This window comes from Rosa rugosa, chromosome 5 (genome assembly GCF_958449725.1).
Source record: "Rosa rugosa chromosome 5, drRosRugo1.1, whole genome shotgun sequence".
In the NCBI taxonomy this organism is placed as follows: Eukaryota; Viridiplantae; Streptophyta; class Magnoliopsida; order Rosales; family Rosaceae; genus Rosa; species Rosa rugosa.
The window spans coordinates 30,651,427-30,670,197 of NC_084824.1; the positions used below are offsets into that span (position 1 = coordinate 30,651,427).

At 37.6% G+C, this 18,771-nt stretch overlaps 2 protein-coding genes and 1 long non-coding RNA gene across 5 annotated transcripts; all 3 read left to right on the plus strand.

The window, feature by feature from the left end:
* The first annotated feature begins 1,418 nt into the window (after positions 1-1,418).
* LOC133708669 (putative pentatricopeptide repeat-containing protein At5g08310, mitochondrial) lies at positions 1,419-4,325 on the plus strand. Its single transcript, XM_062134145.1, has one exon. It carries the CDS (start codon positions 1,703-1,705, stop codon positions 4,049-4,051), a length of 2,349 nt encoding a protein of 782 aa, XP_061990129.1. The 5' UTR covers positions 1,419-1,702; the 3' UTR covers positions 4,052-4,325.
* Positions 4,326-5,456: 1,131 nt separating this feature from the next.
* Positions 5,457-12,559, plus strand: LOC133708668 (putative disease resistance RPP13-like protein 1). Of its 3 annotated transcripts, none has more exons than XM_062134143.1 (5): positions 5,457-9,631; positions 9,835-9,885; positions 11,333-11,396; positions 11,495-11,685; positions 11,995-12,559. In XM_062134143.1, the coding sequence occupies exon 1, from the start codon at positions 5,579-5,581 to the stop codon at positions 9,590-9,592; it is 4,014 nt and encodes a 1,337-aa protein (XP_061990127.1). In that variant the 5' UTR covers positions 5,457-5,578; the 3' UTR covers positions 9,593-9,631; positions 9,835-9,885; positions 11,333-11,396; positions 11,495-11,685; positions 11,995-12,559. The 3 variants fall into 3 exon arrangements, with proteins under 3 accessions (XP_061990127.1, XP_061990126.1, XP_061990128.1); XM_062134142.1 differs by having other exon boundaries at positions 11,601-11,685; XM_062134144.1 differs by lacking the exon at positions 11,495-11,685.
* A 537-nt stretch (positions 12,560-13,096) lies between these two features.
* On the plus strand, positions 13,097-16,378 carry LOC133707955 (uncharacterized). The gene is made up of 6 exons (XR_009845459.1): positions 13,097-13,301; positions 13,487-13,778; positions 15,008-15,139; positions 15,770-15,849; positions 16,099-16,129; positions 16,217-16,378. It is a non-coding gene; the product is annotated as an uncharacterized LOC133707955 (long non-coding RNA).
* The last annotated feature ends 2,393 nt before the right edge of the window (positions 16,379-18,771 follow it).

Here is an 18,771-nt window from a genome sequence, read left to right on the forward strand (position 1 = left end):
AAACGAGAACTAAATTGACTGGATTTTTTTACAACCATTATAAAACATTACAATCTCTCCATCGAGCGGTTGGTTTCTCCAAATTTATCTTCCACTCTATGGTTGCTTTATAATGAACCTCAACAATTTAAATGCAATGTATAAGTCATACAACTTTAGGAGACAAATTGGTATAGGCCAACGTATTTGTAATTAAAATTGAAATTTTTATCTTATGTCCATGCACATCCATTGACTGAATATTTATATGCGTGATGTGAAAAAATAAGCACGTTTCGTGGTCGTCATGTCATTGGTCAACCAAGAAGACATACAAGTGACAACGGTTGACCAATTCGATCGAATTTGAAAATATGGTGAAATTGGCTAAATTATTTACCACACTCATAATTTATTGTAATAATCATATCCACCGGTCGGTTTTTTCATTTTATTTAAGTTGATAGAGGTTTCTGTTTGGAGTGTATGATATATAAATATAAGTTTATATATCTTTAAATATTTATTTGTAAATAAAGCCCGCAAGGCCCTCCCAAAAAAGGGTAAAATCCTCAAATGGTACCCGAATTATCACCAAATGCACTTTTTAGTACCTATAAATTTTTAGAGAGTCTAGTGGTACCTACACTATTCCTCCGTTAGCCCCTATGGTACCTCCGTCCATTATTCCGTTAAAAATGCCTATGTGGCGGCCATGTGAGACTCATGTGAGTAAAATAACATGGATAAAATAGTATTTTCATTCATATATAGAATTATAGTATTATAATATATTGAAGGTCTATAATTAAAAAGTAATTTGACACATAAAAAATAAAAATAATACCCAATCCGTTCTTCCCTATTCTCGGGTTACTTGGGGTAATTAATTTAAGTATTTTGTTTGTGTTTAGTTATTTTTTATAAAAATTAATATATATTCATTTGGTCAACTAATGAGATAATTTTTTCTCAAACAATTAATAGGATTAACCAATGGAAGTAGTAAGTAAATGGTAAATGTAGATATTCACTAATTAAATTCAATTCTAGCTCTTTTTTTTTTTTTTAAACCAAGTTTAATTTAGTTTTATAAAAAAATTGTAAAAAAAATAGGGTTTTTACAATTTTATCCCTACTTTAACGGAATAATTGACGGAAGTACTAAAAGGGTTAACGGAGAGATACTACAGGTACTACTAGACTCTCTGAAAATTTGTAGGTACCAAAAAGTGCATTTCGTAATTGTTTGGGTACCATTTGAGGATTTTACCCCCCAAAAAAAGCCCGCGAGGCCCGCATTAAATGGATGAGCTTGGATCCTTCAATTTACAATAAAGCCCGGCCCAAGCGCTCTACTAACCGTTGATGAGGCCTATTAATTATGCTTTGTGACATGTAAATATGTAATACAAGGGGTATGTACATAGTTCGTAACAGTCAGTCCTGCTGCCAACATGAGTAATCCGTAAATTTCGTTTGTAAATCCATACATGTAGTTGCGGGGCATGATCGCTTTTGCATAAATCCTTCTTGGTACCCTAAACTTTTTTTACCAAAAGAAAGAAAGAAAAAAAGGAAGAAGGAGATTTCAGCCTGGTAATGTGCAACTCATGCAATTCTAGATCACTAGATATGCATTTGCAGCAATTGAGCAGCAATGTATCGACAGAAAACTTGACAACATAATGATGAGGCAGTTTATATCATAATCCTTTCCAAAATGGCATTTCCAAGAATCTCCAAGACTCATCAAAACCTCTGGAAATCAATAAACCCCATCAACCCAACTGCGTTCTTTTCCCTCATCTTCACCAACAACCACACGCCCTCATCGAATTCACCCAGACCCATTTGCACCAGAACCCACGGTGACCCTTTTCTTCCTAATCCAGACGTGGGCCACGTCGCCGATGGTCTCATTTCCATCTTCACCAAGCAACCTTTCTCCCCAGACAACCCAGATTTGAAGCATTTTGCTTCAAGAATCACCCCAAAAGCAGTCGAATGCGTGCTGAATGGGCTCAAGAGCTGGAAGCTAGCTCACTTGTTCTTCACCTGGGCGTCAAACCAATGTGGGTACAAGCACAATTGTTATACCTACAATGCCATGGCTTCACACCTATCACGTGCTCGACAAAATGCCCCAATGAGAGCCCTGGCCATGGAAGTTGTGGATTCCAATTGTTATATGACCCCTGGAGCTTTGGGTTTCTTTCTAAGATGCTTAGGGAGTGTGGAGTTGGTTGAAGAAGCCAACATTTTGTTTGATCAAGTTTGTACAAAGGGTCTTTGTGTTCCAAATAGCTATAGCTATAACTGTTTGTTGGAGGCTATATCCAAGTCTGGTTCGATTGAGTTGCTCGAGAAGCGAATGAAAGAAATGGGGGATTCTGGTTTGGAATTCGATAGGTACACATTGACTGCGGCGTTGAAGGTTTATTGCAATGCAGGGAAGTTCGAAAAGGCTTTGAATGTTTACAATGAGATGCATGAGAAGAGCTGGGTGGATGCACATGCCTTGTCTATCTTGGTGTTGCATTTGAGCAAGTCGGGTGAGGTGGACAAGGCTTCTGATTTGATTGAAAGAATGGAACGTCGCAATCTTGGCTTGAATGACAAGACATTTCGTGTTTTGATTCATGGGTTTGTGAGGGAGTCCAGAGTGGATAAGGCCCTCCAACTGTTTGATAAAATGCGGAAGTCAGGTTTCTCTGTTGACATTTCTCTTTATGATGTACTGATTGGAGGGCTCTGTAAGAATAGAGAGATTGAGAAAGCCTTGTCTATGTATTCGGAAATGAAGGATTTGGGAATCCATTCTGATGTTAGAGTCCTTACGAAGCTCATATTAGCTTGTTCTGATGAAAGGGAAATGATTCAGATGCTTGAGGAAAGTCAGGAAGATTTAAATGAAGAGGATATGCTTTTGCTTTGCAGTTCTGTGCTGAATAGTCTGGTTAATAACAACTCCATTGACAGAGCTTATCGACTGCTTCAGGCAATGATGAAAAAAGAATCTGATGCTGATCCAGTAGTAAAGAAAAAGGTTCGTCCTGCCACCCGTTCATTTGAAATTGTTATTGATGGCCTTCTAAAATTTGGTAAGTTGGCCGTGGCATTAAGCCTTTTGGAAGATATGAATCAGATTGGGTGTAAACCAAATGTAGTAATTTACAATAATGTAATTGATGAACTGTGCAAATCAAATAGATTGGAGGAAAGTTATAAGCTTCTGAGAGAGATGGAGCAATCTGGAGTTGAACCAACACATTTTACCCGTAACTCGATATATGGTTGCCACTGTAGAAGAGAGGATGTTCAAGGAGCCCTTAACCTAGTGAAGGAGATGCGTGTTTGTGGACATGAACCATGGAAAAAACATTCCACCTTGCTCGTGAAGCAGTTGTGCGAACATGGAAAGGCAGCTGAAGCTTGTAATTTTCTTGATAAAATGGTTGAAGTAAGTTTTGTCCCTCGTCTAGTTTCCTATTCTGCGGTTATTAGTGGATTACTCAAAATTCAAGAAGTAGATCGAGCTTTACAGCTGTTTCAGGACATCTGTGCTGATGGCTATTGTCCTGATGTAGTTTTCTATAACATATTGATAAATGGTCTGTGTAAGGCCAAAAGAGTCTCGGAAGCAGAAAACTTTCTGAAGGAGATGGTCATGAAGGGGCTTGTTCCCTCAGTTGTAACCTACAATCTGCTGATAAATGGATATTGTAAAAACGGTGATGTAGATAAAGCCATGATGTGCCTCTCCAGGATCTTTGATGAAGCCAGAGAACCTAACGTGATTACATACACCATGTTAATAGACGGATTATGCAATGCTGGAAGGATTGATGATGCTCTTATGCTTTGGAATGACATGGCGAAGAAAGGATGTGCTCCAAACAGAATTGCATTTATGGCTCTTATTAACGGTCTTTCCAAGTGTGGTAAGCCTGCTGAGGCTTTAGCCTATCTTCGTGAGATGGAAGAGAAGGAAATGAAACCTGGGATACATGTATATTCAGCAGTAATAAGTTATTTAATCTCTAATTTAAACCTTCCCCCTGCCACTTGAGGTTTAGAAAGAGATGGCTGATAGTGAAGGTAAGTATATGTTTTTATTTTTCTCAATATTACATTAGTTGCCGCTGATTATAGTGGCCTGCATTACATTTTAGCCACAGGACTGCTCAGTCTATACTGCATTTATGCAAATCCTCTCAGATGTCAACCGTATTTTCAATTTTGTTGCATTTTAGTTTCAAATTTTACAAAAATCTGGTTGCAAGCAACACCATATGGGAAAAATCATGAAACTGCGCACTAACAAAATCAATGAAAAGCGATTGACTCCTATGTCAGTTAGCTTTTCTGCATCAAATAATTCTACAAACAGTGTATCTCGTTGGATTTGTTAGTTCGGTGAGTTCAGTTTTGTTGCATATTCGGTTACTTGCAATCTAATCCGTCATGAATTTGATGTATTTCTTCGTGACACTGTTTAGTTTCTCCACAGACAGACGGTTTGTGTTTAGAACCATGTTGCTTCTTGAATGGCATTGAAAGATTTGTTCTGACTTCTCAGATACATGGGTCGGATGTGCTTTTTTTCTTTCTTTTTCTTGAAAGTCTGGACCTGGGAATTTATCCAACTTCCATAAACTTCCATAAAAGAGCCCAACGAAACCAAAGTTTCATGTTCAGTTTTGATTTAGGGAATAGGGACCTTCCAAGCTAATGATGCAGGTTCCAACCGATTAGATTAATGCCACATTCATGTTTTCCCTCTGTTCGCAAGCAGTAACCTATTAGAACTAAATCTAAATGGAATCCCATTCAACACTAGCTATAATGAACTGTTGCTTGTGCTTGATCGAGAGAGCTGAGCAGTGCCAAAGAATGTTGATTACCTATTTACCCCAGTGCTCCACCAAACCCACTAGTACTGCATCACAAATGGCATAGACTTATTTTTAAGAAGATTAAAGGACAGATTAATCCTAAACCTGAGGAAAATATACAACACTGACTCACTGTAGGCTGTCTAATGTTGTAAATTAAAGATTTTGTCATGGAAGGCGGCTAATATGTAGTGTAATAAAGGGATGCATGAGCACAATGCTGTTATAAAAGAGAGTTTTCTCCTGCTTATGATTCTATTTGTATGATGCAAAAGCAGAACATAGTGAGTAGGACTTGCAGTTTCAGAAGTCTGAATGATAGTAAGCTTTGATACTCAGCCAAACAATTTGCATCAATACGAGGTGGTTGGATGCTTTAGCTGTGCATACAATACCTCGAGTACCCGATCTCCATATTGGTTACATAAAGATGGTTTGGTTCACTCATGCCTCCATGTCCACCTTTTGCATAAGACCAAGTCTTCACTGAGGTAAAGAAGAATGAACTGTCGCGTGCTGCCAAGACGCGTAAGTCGTTGGGTGCCTACTTGAATTTTAAAAAAAATGAATGATCTGGGTCCATTCTGACAACTACGGGTCTACTCACCCCACTGAACTAGTTTGACTTTGAACTTTCTTTCTTGCTGTGGACACAATTTCATTTGGGAGCTTTACTCAATCCTAAGTTTTCGACAGCAGAAATGGTGGTGGAGGTGTTTCTCGGGGCTTTTGTTCAGGTGCTGCTGGAAAGGTTGACACCCCAGAACTTGCTCAGTTTCGGTCACTTCCAAGGCGTCGAAAAGAAGTTCAAGAAATGGAGTACAACTCTGTCTGCAATCCGAGCTGTGCTGCAGGATGCTGAGAAGAAGCAACTCACCAGCGAGGCGGTGAAGCTGTGGCTGGATGAGCTCAAACACTTGGCTTTCGACATGGATGACTTCTTGGACACCTTTTCCACCCAGCTCTTGGTGATCAATCACCAAAATGGGGCCGGCACAAGCAAGGTACAACGCCTCTTTTCGAGAGTTAAATTCAACTTTAACATGAACTCCGAAATGGGTAACATTGCTGACAGATTACAAGTAATATCTGATAGAAAAGATAAGCTCGGTTTAGTATATAGTGATGATCCAGGTTATCCTCGGGCATCACAAAGGTTGCCGAGTTCATATGTGTTGGATGGACCTGTGGTTGGAAGGGATGAAGACAAGAGAAAGATTGTTGAGTTGTTGTTGAGAGATCATGAGCCTTGTTGTACAACCAATTTCCAAGTTTTGGCCATTGTTGGTATGCCGGGACTTGGCAAGACCACACTTGCAGGGCATGTGTTTAATGATAAGGAAACGGGGCTGTTCAATCCAAAGGTGTGGGTATCTGTTTCTGATAGCTTCAGTCTTGAGAGACTGACGAAAACTATCTTCAAGTTAGTCACATCCCGGGATTCTGATGATTTGGATGAGTTTAGTAAAGTGCAAGATCTTCTGAGTGAGGCATTAGCAGGAAAAAAGTTTCTAATTGTTCTGGATGATGTTTGGAGTACTTGTGACTATGATTCTTGGACAAAACTCCAGTCTCCCTTTCGTGTTGGAGCACCAGGAAGTCAGATAGTGGTGACTACTCGTGAAGAAAAAGTTGCGAAATTGATAGGAGCAACTCATGTTTATGATTTGAAGACCCTATCAAATGAGGATTGTTTGGAAGTATTTCAGCAGCATATTAACAGTAATAGACCACCAAATTTTAATCTTCTTTGCAAGAAGATTGTTGAAAAGTGCAATGGATTGCCATTGGCTGCAAAGACTCTTGGTGGCATTTTACGTTGTAAAGAAGCTGGCAGTTGGGAAGAAGTATTGGATGATAAATTGTGGAGTGTGTCAAATAATGAGAGCAACATTCTCACAGTACTAAAATTGAGCTATCATTATCTTCCTTCAAACTTGAAGAGGTGCTTTGCGTATTGCTCAATACTTCCAAAGCAATATGAATTTGGGAAAAAGCAGTTAATACTGCTGTGGATGGCAGAGGGTTTTCTTCATCAATCACAAGGAAGTAAGGAGATGGAAGATATTGGCGGTGACTACTTTGGGGAGCTGTTGTCTCGGTCATTGTTTCAGAAGTCAAGCAAAAATAATTCAAGATATGAAATGCATGACCTTGTTGGTGATTTGGCACGGTGGGCTGCAGGAGATATCTGTTTTAGATTGGAGGATAATCTGGATGGAAGATGTTCTCCAAAGACTCGTTATTCGAGTTACAGTTCTGGCAAGTTTGATGGGGTAAAAAAATTCGAAGCCTTCTCTAAAGCCAAACATTTGCGGACTTTCTTACCAGTTTCAGTTTTACGCGGTCGTGAGAATCATCAAACTCGTAAGGTTGCTTCTGATTTATTGCCAAATATGAAGTACTTACGGGTGCTCTCTTTCAATGGATATCAAATAACTGAACTGCCGGATTCAATTGGCAGACTGAAGCATCTAAGGTACCTTGATCTGTCTCACACCTTGATAATGAGTTTGCCTGATTCAATAAGCTCTCTTTACAACTTACAGACGTTGATATTGGAAAATTGTTCTAAATTGAAGGCACTACCTTCAAACATTAGGAATTTAATTAATCTACGTCATCTCAACAATTCTAGCATGCTTTCTTTGGAAGGAATGCCTCCACAATTAGGTCAACTGACTAGCCTGCAAACGTTATCCTGTTTCGTGGTGGGCAAAGCTAGGGAGTCAGGTGTGAAAGAGATAGGCCCCCTATATCTTCTTCGTGGGACATTGTGCCTCTCACGATTAGAAAATGTCATCGATGTGGAGGATGCAAGAAGGGCTGACTTAATATGCAAGGAAGGGCTTGATGCATTGCAACTAGAATGGAGTGGCAGAGGAGAAAAGGAATCAGATGTGCTTGACATGTTAAAACCCCACAGAAACCTCAAAGAGCTTACCATTAAAGGCTATGGTGGTTTGGAATTGCCATCATGGATATGTAATCCTTTATTCTCTGTTCTGGTGCTTTTAAGGTTAGAGAATTGTAATAATTGTCGATTCTTGCCACAACTCGGACAATTACCTTCTCTCAAGGAACTCTTCATAAGAGGAATGTCTCAGGTGGAAAGTGTTGGTGTTGAGTTTTATGGAGAGGGTACCTTGTCTTTTCCAGTACTGGAGAATCTAGTGTTTGAGGATATGCAACAATGGAAGGGATGGTTTCCTTGCGAAGAAGATCAAATTGGAGTTTTTCCTTCCTTGAAAATGCTTTCTGTCATTAAATGTCCACAATTGGTGGTTTCCATTACAAACTATACACAACTTTGTGCATTACAAGTCCATGACTGCAATGGGGTGGTATTTAGAGGTGCTGTTGACTTTGAGTTACTTGAGCATATGTATCTTTCAAATTTGTCAGTGTTGAGACTTGAAATTGAAAAATCTGCGGAATGCATGAGCGGCTTAAGAAATGTTCAAGGCTTGGGAATTACTAATAGCGAGGAATCATCATCTTCATGGCAGAATGAGGATATAATACTGCAGTATCTGAGTTCTCTTCGTAGTTTGTTTATTGAAAGGAACTCCAAGTTTCTTCAATTGCATCAGCTGACATCACTTCAAGCGCTTCGCTTATATAGATGTGCAAGTCTGGTTTCCATTCCCGAAGCATGTTTGCCACCTTCTCTTAAAGATCTGTGGATTGAAAGGTGCGATTCTCTCACGTATTTTGCAAGGTACCAGATACCTCCAAGTCTAAGAAGAGCAGGAATAAGAGAATGCAAAAGGTTGAAATTATTAGTTGGGGAGAATGTAGAGGGTTACTCATCCTCTTCTTCTTCGCACAGTTTGATGCAAGAGGATACATCTTGTCTTGAGTACTTGGAGGTATGGGAGTGTCCATCTCTTACATCCTTATCATCAAGAGGCCAACTACCCAGAGCGCTTAAACACCTTCACATAAGGGATTGTGAACGACTGGAGTCAATGACAGATATGTTCCACAGTGAAACTTGTCTCGAACATATTGTGATACAGAGTTGTGCAAATCTTAAATCCTTACCAGAAGGCCTATGCGACCTCACGCATCTTCAACAGTTAATTGTTATGGATTGTGGAAGTCTGGTTTCCTTCCCGAGAGGAGGGTTGCCAACAACAGTCTCCAACCTGACAAGCATCTATATCTACAATTGTGATAGCTTGGAAGCTTTCCCCAGAGGAATGGACAAGTACATCTCTCTTCAGACATTATGGATCGGTTACTGTAAAGGTTTGTCATCCATTTTAGAAGAGGGTTTTTCCCCAAACTTAGTTGAGCTTTACATTGTGAACCCTTTACGTTGCAAGCCACTCTGTGAATGGGGGTTGCAGTTGCACAGACTCAATTCTCTGAGAGAGTTGTGGATCCAGGGTGTAGATCCAAATCTGGTGTTATTTCCACCAGAGGAGATGGAGATGCTGCTCCCTAAATCTCTCATTAAAATCAGAATTGGAGACTTCCCAAAGCTAAGGCGCCTATCCAGCAAGGCCCTTCAGTCGCTCACTTCTCTTGAATCTCTTAGAATTGAAGATTGTCCAAAGCTAGCATCCATTCCAGAGGAGAAGCTGTCTCTTTCACTTACACAACTGCATATCTCCAATTGTCCTCTGCTAAAGAAGAGATACAGACCAGGGAAAGCACCACACTGGCCCAAAATAGGCCACATTCCTTACATACAGATTGGAGAGTAGACACCAAAAGGCTTGTAACCGGAATGTCTTCCTCTCCAGGTGAGCAAGTATATGCATTATTGACCCATTTCTAATTAATGTCCTGTGATATTTGACAAGAGGAGCTAAAGAACCTTACAATGCTGAAGGATTCCAACCTGTTCTCAGATTTTTTGGGACACTATAGGCAACTACAATGCTGAAGGATTCCAATCTTTGTTTTTGATTATTAATTTCTGCATTTATCTATGTTTGGTTTGCAGGTGTTAAGGCACCAACTACAAGTACAAGGTTGAGAGCTGAGCAACGTGAAGGTGAATATGCAGTCCAATCTTGCTTTTTGTGTGATTCATACTATATTTATGAGCCTCTTTGAGTTGATTAGGTGTCTAATAAGAAAATTTACTGACATATAACACGAACGTAATATTTATGTAGGTCATTAAATATCTTAATCCTGACCATCACTCCACTTTCAATTATGTTCATAATAACAACTACATTACTGAAGTGAGTGATTGACTTTTTCTTTGATTAGTCATCTACTAGCTTTATATGCAGGGGCGGATCCACTTGAGAGGCTGGCCCAACCCAAAATCCTTAAAATATTTTAGCTACTACATGTATGATTTTGTAGAAATGTAGGTTTGGTTCAATTGGCAAAGTATAGTGTTGTTTTGCCTTTGTCTTCAGGCTTTCCTTGGTTCGAATCTCACTAGATGCAAATCTTGCCTTTGTAGTTTGTAATTGTTTTGGCTTTATCCTTTACTTGGTTCGAATCTCCTTGGTTGCAAATCTTGCCTCTCTTTCCCCATTAACTTATCTTTCTTTTTTTTCCTCTTTAGTTACAACATTTCTATAAGTATATCGGTAATATTTCTCCCCCTTAAAGGCAAATCTAATCTTGCATTGCCTGTAATTTTTTTTCTTTCTTTTTGCTCTTTCCTCATTTTCTTCTTCCTTCTTTTTTTAGTTATAACATTATATATTAATAAAAATTTATTTTAAAATCTAATTTCAACATTCTTCATCGATAAAAAAAAATTTCTTCTGAGCAAGTGCTAAATTAGCCCACCCCAACCTCACTTCCTGGATCCGCCACTGTTTATATGTTTTCTTTATTTGCTCAATGCCCTCATTTGAATATGTCAATGCTTCCTATGTCATATTAGATTACTATTGAACTAAAAAAAGAACAGAAGTAGCTAGCCGAGGTCTGTGTGAACTGTGAAGGATTCCTTCCATTCCCCAGTTAACAGTAATTGTTTCAAATCAGATCACCTTGAAGTCCTTTCTTTTCTGAAAACTGATAACTCCAGTTTCATAAGGCTTTAGGCAAAACCCAAGTGTTTCTTCCTTTTTATTCTGTATGTGTTTTGTTGCCCGGTAAAATCTGATAGAGGAGCTTTTGATGTTAATGTGCGCTAGATAAAGTAGCATGTGTAGTTCACCAAGTATACCAGATTTCTGTGTTATATCTTTGGAACACTAAATCGTTACGTTTTCTAAAAAATGTTGAAAACTTCACTGTCTTAAGAACGTGATAGTATCGACTGTTTTCTGAAATTTATGTATTGTGTTCTCTTTTAAAACCATGTTACGCACAGGAGGAGCATAAAACCACTAATTTCAGGGGACTTTATATACAAGTCTCATAGCCTATTCACTGTGCCAACAAATAGTAAATATTCAATAAAATGTCAAGACCTCGGTCATGCATTTTCTTATAGGAAACATCTTCTGATTATTTCTCTTTTGCAGGAACTATAGAACAATTTGTGGATCACAGCAAAGTCTCTTCGTGTTTCCATATAACATTTGCTAGGTACTGATGTGTCACTATTTTTTGTCTTTAAGTATCATTAAACAATGGAGAATCCACATTCGAAAGCCCTGTTAACCACTCTTCTGTTTTTTAACAAGTGAATAGCAGGGATTAGTACTACCATAAAAGTTTCTCTAACCTGACAAACACTGATGTCTATATCAACTCTGTTCTGTTGACTCTCAAATAAATTTTGGTGATCAGATAACAAATGCAGAATCCAAGTGGCAAACTCTCATAAAACTGATCACTTGGCAAACTTTCTTGGAAGAGTTCTACAATTTCATTGGTATTTATGCTTCCCCATCACAAGTTTTGTGCATGAATAGAATCTGTTTAGTCTTTTCCAGTCCACATTTTACTGATCTATCATTTCTACCATGCTTATTACTTATTAGACTGCTGCACTATTTATCGATATTTTTGTTGATTTACCAACTATGATTGTATAGTTTCATATAAAAATCCCCTTATATTTCAAGGTTTATATTCCAGAAACTAAATTACAACCAATCAGATCTGTAATTGCAAGAAATTTGATATAACCAGCCTCCACACTCACCGAAGATGTGATATTTTTACATTTTTAATTATGTAGATTGCTTGAAGTGAAAATGGAGCATAAATTTGAGGCTCGTATGCAAGGTGGCACAAAATTAAAGGAGAACTTACAATGTGCTCTGCAGCTTAGTTAAAGAAAGTTGGATTATATGAGGCATCTCTAGCTCTGTAATGGAAAACTAACTTTTCACCATACATGAGTACTTAAGTGGGATATGTGGGCAAGGAGGAAAGACTACTGAAGTATTTGTACACATGTGGTGGCTCTTATCCATTTGGTTTGGAATGCTATAACACAATGATTATCGTCATCAGGAATCTACTTTGTCGAAAGATAGAATCCCGTTTAAAAAATTTTGCACACTCCTAGGACTTTCTGCTAGATATACATGCAATTTTCTTTGTCGCTGGTATCTTCCTCAAAATTCTTACAGCTAAAGTTGCACCTAAAGAACATGATTAAACAGGCGAGGCCGCAAGTTACTTGGTCTTTGAGAACAGTTAAATTTTGATTTGTTTTTTCACATGTCATATACTACAACACAATATTTTCTATCCTTAGAAAGTTCGTTAGTTTATGGAATGCATGACCTTGTTGGTGATATGGCACGGTAATTGTGTCACAATCATTCATATCTGATAATCTTTAAATATATAAAACACTGTATTATAGCATATGACATACAAAAAAATGAACAGAAAGTTAACTTTCCAAACTGGTCTCTATCTTTGCATCATGACAATAATTATTGATATGTTGTAAATGATTATGGCTATTCATGCAATAGGTATTGTTTGATGTGTGCGATCACTATTGATTGGCTGTCAATTCTAATTGGCGATTGACAGATTCCACTACTACAATTCTCCCCAATAGCACCTTTCTTTTGGCCACCACAAAATCATAAGTGGGAATGAAGAATAGTCTTCCACCGTTTTTTCGGATCAGTGACTCATTTGGGCATCACACTGATCATCAGTGGGTTTTGACAAATTGCCTCCAACATCAGTGGCCCAACCCATCAAATATAATTTAATATTCATTATTTATTAATTCGATCTTATTATTTATCGGATTTTTTCCCTATAATGCGTACTATGCTCTCTCAGTCTCTCTCCTCTGTCTCTCATAACTGAGTTAAAGGTCACTCTTGACCAAAAAAAAAACTCAGTTCACTCACAAGATCTCTTCCATCTTCCACCGCTATCTCTTTTCCAATTTGGAACCGACGAAAGAGATATGAGAATCGATCCAATCTTTGACTAATCGCCGAAGCCATGTACTGGCGGTTAGACCGATACCACTGTTCATCGGCGATCTGAATACATAGATCCGGTCCGATGGTAAGATTCATGTACTGAACCCACTCAGCCAAGGTTTTCTTATTTCCAATTCTGGCTTTCTGATGCTTTGGTCTGTATTTATATCCTAGTTAGTTTGATTGAAATTTGGTTTTGTTATATGATTGGATCTGCATGTCAGATCTGGAATTCAAAATTGACCGGAGAGACCCTCATTGAGATTGCAGGATCGCCTCGGGGAGAGGAGAAGAAAGAGTGGAAGATGGCTACAACAGACGAGGTCGCAGGATCGGCTCCAAAGATAGTGTGGAACGAAGCGAAGCAGAGGTTCGAGTCAGAGGACCAGAAAGCCTACATAGACTACGTTCTCAGAGAAAAGGGGAAAGTGATGGACTTGGTGTGACCTATGTCCCATCTTCCAAGAGAGGCTTGAGCTTGGCCTCCCATCTCTGCGTTGCCGCCTTCAACCACGCCAAAGCCAACTCCATGTCCGTCATCCCCACCTGTTCTTACGTCTCTGTAAGTAACCACCTACCTCCCCTTTCTGGGTTCCTCTTGAATTCTCAGTTGTGTGTCATCAAACATGGTTTTTTGATTTGGGGATTTTTAAGCTGATTCTGGACTGTTGATGATCATTGGGACCTCTAGAAATGGTTGTGTTTATTTGCTTAATTGGGTATATAGACTCTGGTAATTCATAGCTATTGGAATTCGCAATCCACTTGGAGAAATGAGAAAGTTTTTGCTCTAAATCGATTAGATCTTTCATAGTCAGGTTTTGAATGAACTATAAGTTAGGTTGCTAAGTTTCCCTCTTAAGTGGTATAGTTCATTCGAAGCACCTCTCATTTTTCTCTTTCCATTTTCTATTTGGTTTGGGTTTTGTTCTCTAAGAAATCGACATGTAAATGCAGCTATCAGCCTGTATCCTACAAATGTCAATCACCTTCTTCTCCGTTAACTTTTCTAGTAATAAACTCTGGTCCCATTTGGTCATTTCCATTTTCCTCTGCCTCGGTTTCGTTGTTTTTTTTTTCTATATATATATATATATAAACATCAAGATAATTCACTCGTACCAAGTACCATCTCTAATATCATCAAAACAGATTCTTGATTCATTTTGCTTTGGATTCTGGGCCTTTTGATAACTGGGTTTCTCTCTGATTTTGCTAAGGAGCTTTGTTCTTTTTCATTTTTGACTTTGATTAGAATGTGATTGAACATTGAAAATGGAATAAAGGAGAGAACTTTCAATGTTCCTTTTTGCTTTAAAGCAAATATTGGGTTCCTTAAACATAGTCCTGTTATTACTAATTTTTTTTGTGATTTATGATTGTGATGCATGAGGTTGATGAACATGTTTATCTGAGATGTATTAGCTTGTTGTTTCCCCTAGCAATGTATAAGTTTGTGGGTTGTTGGGAAAATTGTATGATTAACATTCATCTAATGTGGGATTTGACTTGCACATTTGAAGGGCTAAAAGTCATTGAGAGAGAAATGTTATTATTCCCCAAAGCTTTGATCATTTGTATATTACAAGTTTCTTTGTTCCCATTTGTGTAATCGTTGTACTTTTGTTATTTACTCGGGATATTTATGATTATTCAGAACAGCTACTGCTGTGTTTCACCAATCCATTGGAACTCATCAGTCCCATGGACATCTCTAGAACTCTGGCATGGTGAATCATTGTGGAACGAAAAGAACTTGTTCACTGACTGTGTTGATGTGCATCTGTGCAGGAAGGGTATAGAAGAAGAATCGAAGCTGGCAAGAAAATCAGCAACATACCTATTGACATGATCTATACATCTGGACTGATGCATGCACAGATGACTGCCATGCCTGCCAGGACATAGCACCTTTGTAAGAAGGTAATTTTAGGGGGGAAAATGGTTTAGTGTCATAAAATACCACATTATGTTGCTATTTGGAGGCATTGTGATGGTTGTAACTTGAAACTGGTGTCGATAGATGATCAAATTGGTTCCATACCATTGATCATCTATGCAGTAGTTAGCTAAGGAATGCAGATAAAAATCTGTATCAAAGGGGAAAGGAAAATGAAAAAGATACCTATTAACTCAAATTCCCGGTTTTACAATTGTATTAATGTCTGAACTCTTATTAAGTTTGTTACTTCGTCAGTTTGCTATAGTTTTTTGAATGCTTCTTTAGGATCAACATTGTTTGAGTTGTTTGATTTTCCCAAATTCATGATTGAAATATTAGGTTACTGATTGACTTGTCTTGATTTGGTTTATTTCAGTTCAGTAGTATCAAAATTCAAAGTTTCATTGTTATTCTACTATACTTGTGATCTTTATTGATGTGTTCTTGTATCAACGATAGTTGGTAATATTTGGTATTTCTAATACAGTAGCTCTCAGCCTCTATTGGTAATTACATTCATGCGTACTCCTTGCTTAACATATCTGAGTCTTCTTCATCAGAGTTGTGAGGACCTTGTTGATCTAGTTAAATTAATTAATTATAGTTTGCAGGGGTTGATGTTAAATGTGAAGAGATAATTGAAGCAACCTCAACTGGCTCCAGTTCAATGATTTCCAAGATTGTTCAAATGGTTAGTGAACTTACTTTTACTCATGACACAAACAATTGTTTTGAGCAACCTTTCTTTTGTGCAAAAATACCAAGTCATTGAGGATATTTGTAAACATGACTGTTGTTAATACTTGTAAACATGCGCAGTGCATTTGCTGTTGCATTTGTGCTTAAAATGTGTCTGACATGGTTAATATGAAGCTTATTTCTAGGCAAGTAATTGAACACCACCACTTAAAGTAATGCTTTGTTGTTTTTATGCATGCAGAACATCACTGACAGATTCATTGACAGATATGGTATGATTGCAGAAAAGAATACATCTACCTTTGTTTTCTTTAAGGTACTAACTTCTACATTTATTGAGCTTTTCATTTGTTTGACAGAAATTATATAAAAGTTGCTGGAGGAGAGGTAGCAGATGCAGCTATGGGGAGGAACATGAAGAGATTTATGTTTTTTTATGTTGTATTTTATTTGAAGTTGTATATGAATTGTACAGTATATTTTAGAATTATACAGTACATTTTGGTGGGCCAAATTGTTAATTTTTTTTTATATATTCACCAAATTTTGCCACTGATGTTGGTGGCATTGAGAAAACACACTGATACAATAACAGTGGGAGAGAATCATTGGTATGCCACTGTTGTTTTAACAGTATGGATTGTCCCAATAGCACCTGCAATAGAGGGGACTGATATCTCATTAGTAGCTGCATAGTGGCTAATGGCATTAGCCACTATTATCAGTGTGCTTTGTCCCAATAGGGACTAATTCAAATCAGTGTGCTTTGGGGAAATTTCTTGTAGTGTTCGTAATTGTATGAGTGATTGGTGTAGCTATTAAGTTTTACCTTTTGTACACAAGATGTAGCCCTATATAAACCTCATAGTGAGATGAATAGAAACACAACTCCATCTTTCTGCGTCCAAACTTTCTCTCTCTCAAATTCTTTAACAACACATTATTAGCACGAAAAGCTATGAAATTGCGGATAAATCAAAGGAGAATCATCGTTCAATCTGGTTTAGGATTTGAATCACAAACAAGCTCTTGGATTGGCTGAGAAGCTCTGTATAAACAACCTTCTCAGTTCTGCACAAATAAGCTGAAGATTCATCCGTTCTACATCAAGTAATTTTTCCAAAATCTAATTTTAATTCATGTTTATCAAACCTTCATTATATGAAAAATCACCATGAAGTATGAACCCAGTTTTGTTCGTTTTTCAATCTTATATCTACATTCTTATTAAACCCTGATTGTATGTAAAAATCCTCCATGATGCATGAACCCTAGATTCTGATTGTTTTATTTGGAATATATATGTTTGTTCATGTTTTTGGATTTGATTGACATATATCATAGCACACTGACATATATCATTCCTATTTAATATTAGTACAATGCCAGAAGCATTTATTCAAATCATTGCCATAATAACGTGCATCATTATCTGTCAATGCCGCATATTATGCTCATCGATCACCATAATGATTTCATGATATTTACTTTCTTCATTATTACCCCTTAATAACGTACATTAAGTTCATTATCATAATGACTTTACGATATTTATTTACTTCATTACATTCCCTTAATGTTGTACATTAAGTTTATTGTCGTAGTGATTATGTAATATTTATGGGGTATATGAACCATGTATGGGTAAATTGAATAGCCCAGTCCAAAATATGTGACACCTACCCAACCATGTTGGATTGTCACGAGAAGCCTAACATATTAGCTATCTTTGACTACTTTACTCTATTCACCGTTAGACCGTCTCTAATAATATTGTTAACCGTTATCAAAGAATTTATAGCAAACTACATATACCCCCTTGATAGGATTTCAAAACACAAAAAACCCCACAACATTTGGTTTTGAACATTTAAGGACAAAAGTTTACACTTAAGGACAATATGCTCTCCACTTGCCACATGTCATGAATTAATTTACTTTTTTACCCTTAACTACTTATTTTGACTTGTAATCCCTTTATAAGGATTAAGTTTTACAAATAAGGACAATCTACTCTCCACTTGCCACATGTCATGAGTTAATTTACTTTTTAACCCTTAACTACTCCTTTTGACTTCTAATCCCTTTATATTACTTTTTTTTTCTGAGAATAATCCCTTTTATGTTACTTTTTTTTTCCTGAGAATAATCCGTTTATGTTACTTTTTTTTCCCTTTAACTACTCATTTTGACTTCTAATCCCTTTATATTACTTTTTTTCTTTTTCTGAGAATAATCCCTTTATGTTACTTTTTTTTTTCCTGAAAATAATCTGTTTATAACTTTATATTACTTTTTTTTTATGAGAATAATCCATTTATGTTACTTCTCAAAAGTAAAAAAAAAAAAAAAAAAAATCTTTCTTTTACACGTTGCTAAGAGAAAGAATCTCATACCTCACTCTCCTACTACTCTCATCTCATCGCCTAATCCTACTATTGCACTCGTCCAATCCTGCTACTGCACTCATACTCGTCAAGTTCTGCTACTGCACTTGTACTTGTGTCCAGTTCTGCTACTGCACTCGTCATTGCCTAATCCTGCTACTGCACTCGTCCAATCCTGCTACTGCACTCATACTCGTCCAGTTCTGCTACTACACTTGTACTCGTGTCCAGTTCTGCTACTCGTGTTCTGCTACTGCACTCGTCATCGTCTAATCCTGCTACTGCACTCGTTCAATCCTGCTACTGTACTCGTTGCACTCATACTCGTCCAGTTCTACTACTGCACTTGTACTCCTGTTCTGCTACTGCACTTGTCATCGCTTAATCCTACTACTGCACTCGTTCAATCCTGCTACTGTACTCGCTGCACTCATACTCGTCCAGTTCTACTACTGCACTTGTACTCGTGTTCTGCTACTGCACTCGTTCAATCCTGCTACTGTACTCGCTGCACTCATACTCGTCCA

What these genes read in the sequence shown, in the direction of transcription:
- LOC133708669 (XM_062134145.1), top strand. Translation starts at nt 1,703, where the DNA reads ATGGCATTTCCAAGAATCTCCAAGACTCATCAAAACCTCTGGAAATCA.
- LOC133708668 (XM_062134143.1), top strand. Translation starts at nt 5,579, where the DNA reads ATGGTGGTGGAGGTGTTTCTCGGGGCTTTTGTTCAGGTGCTGCTGGAA.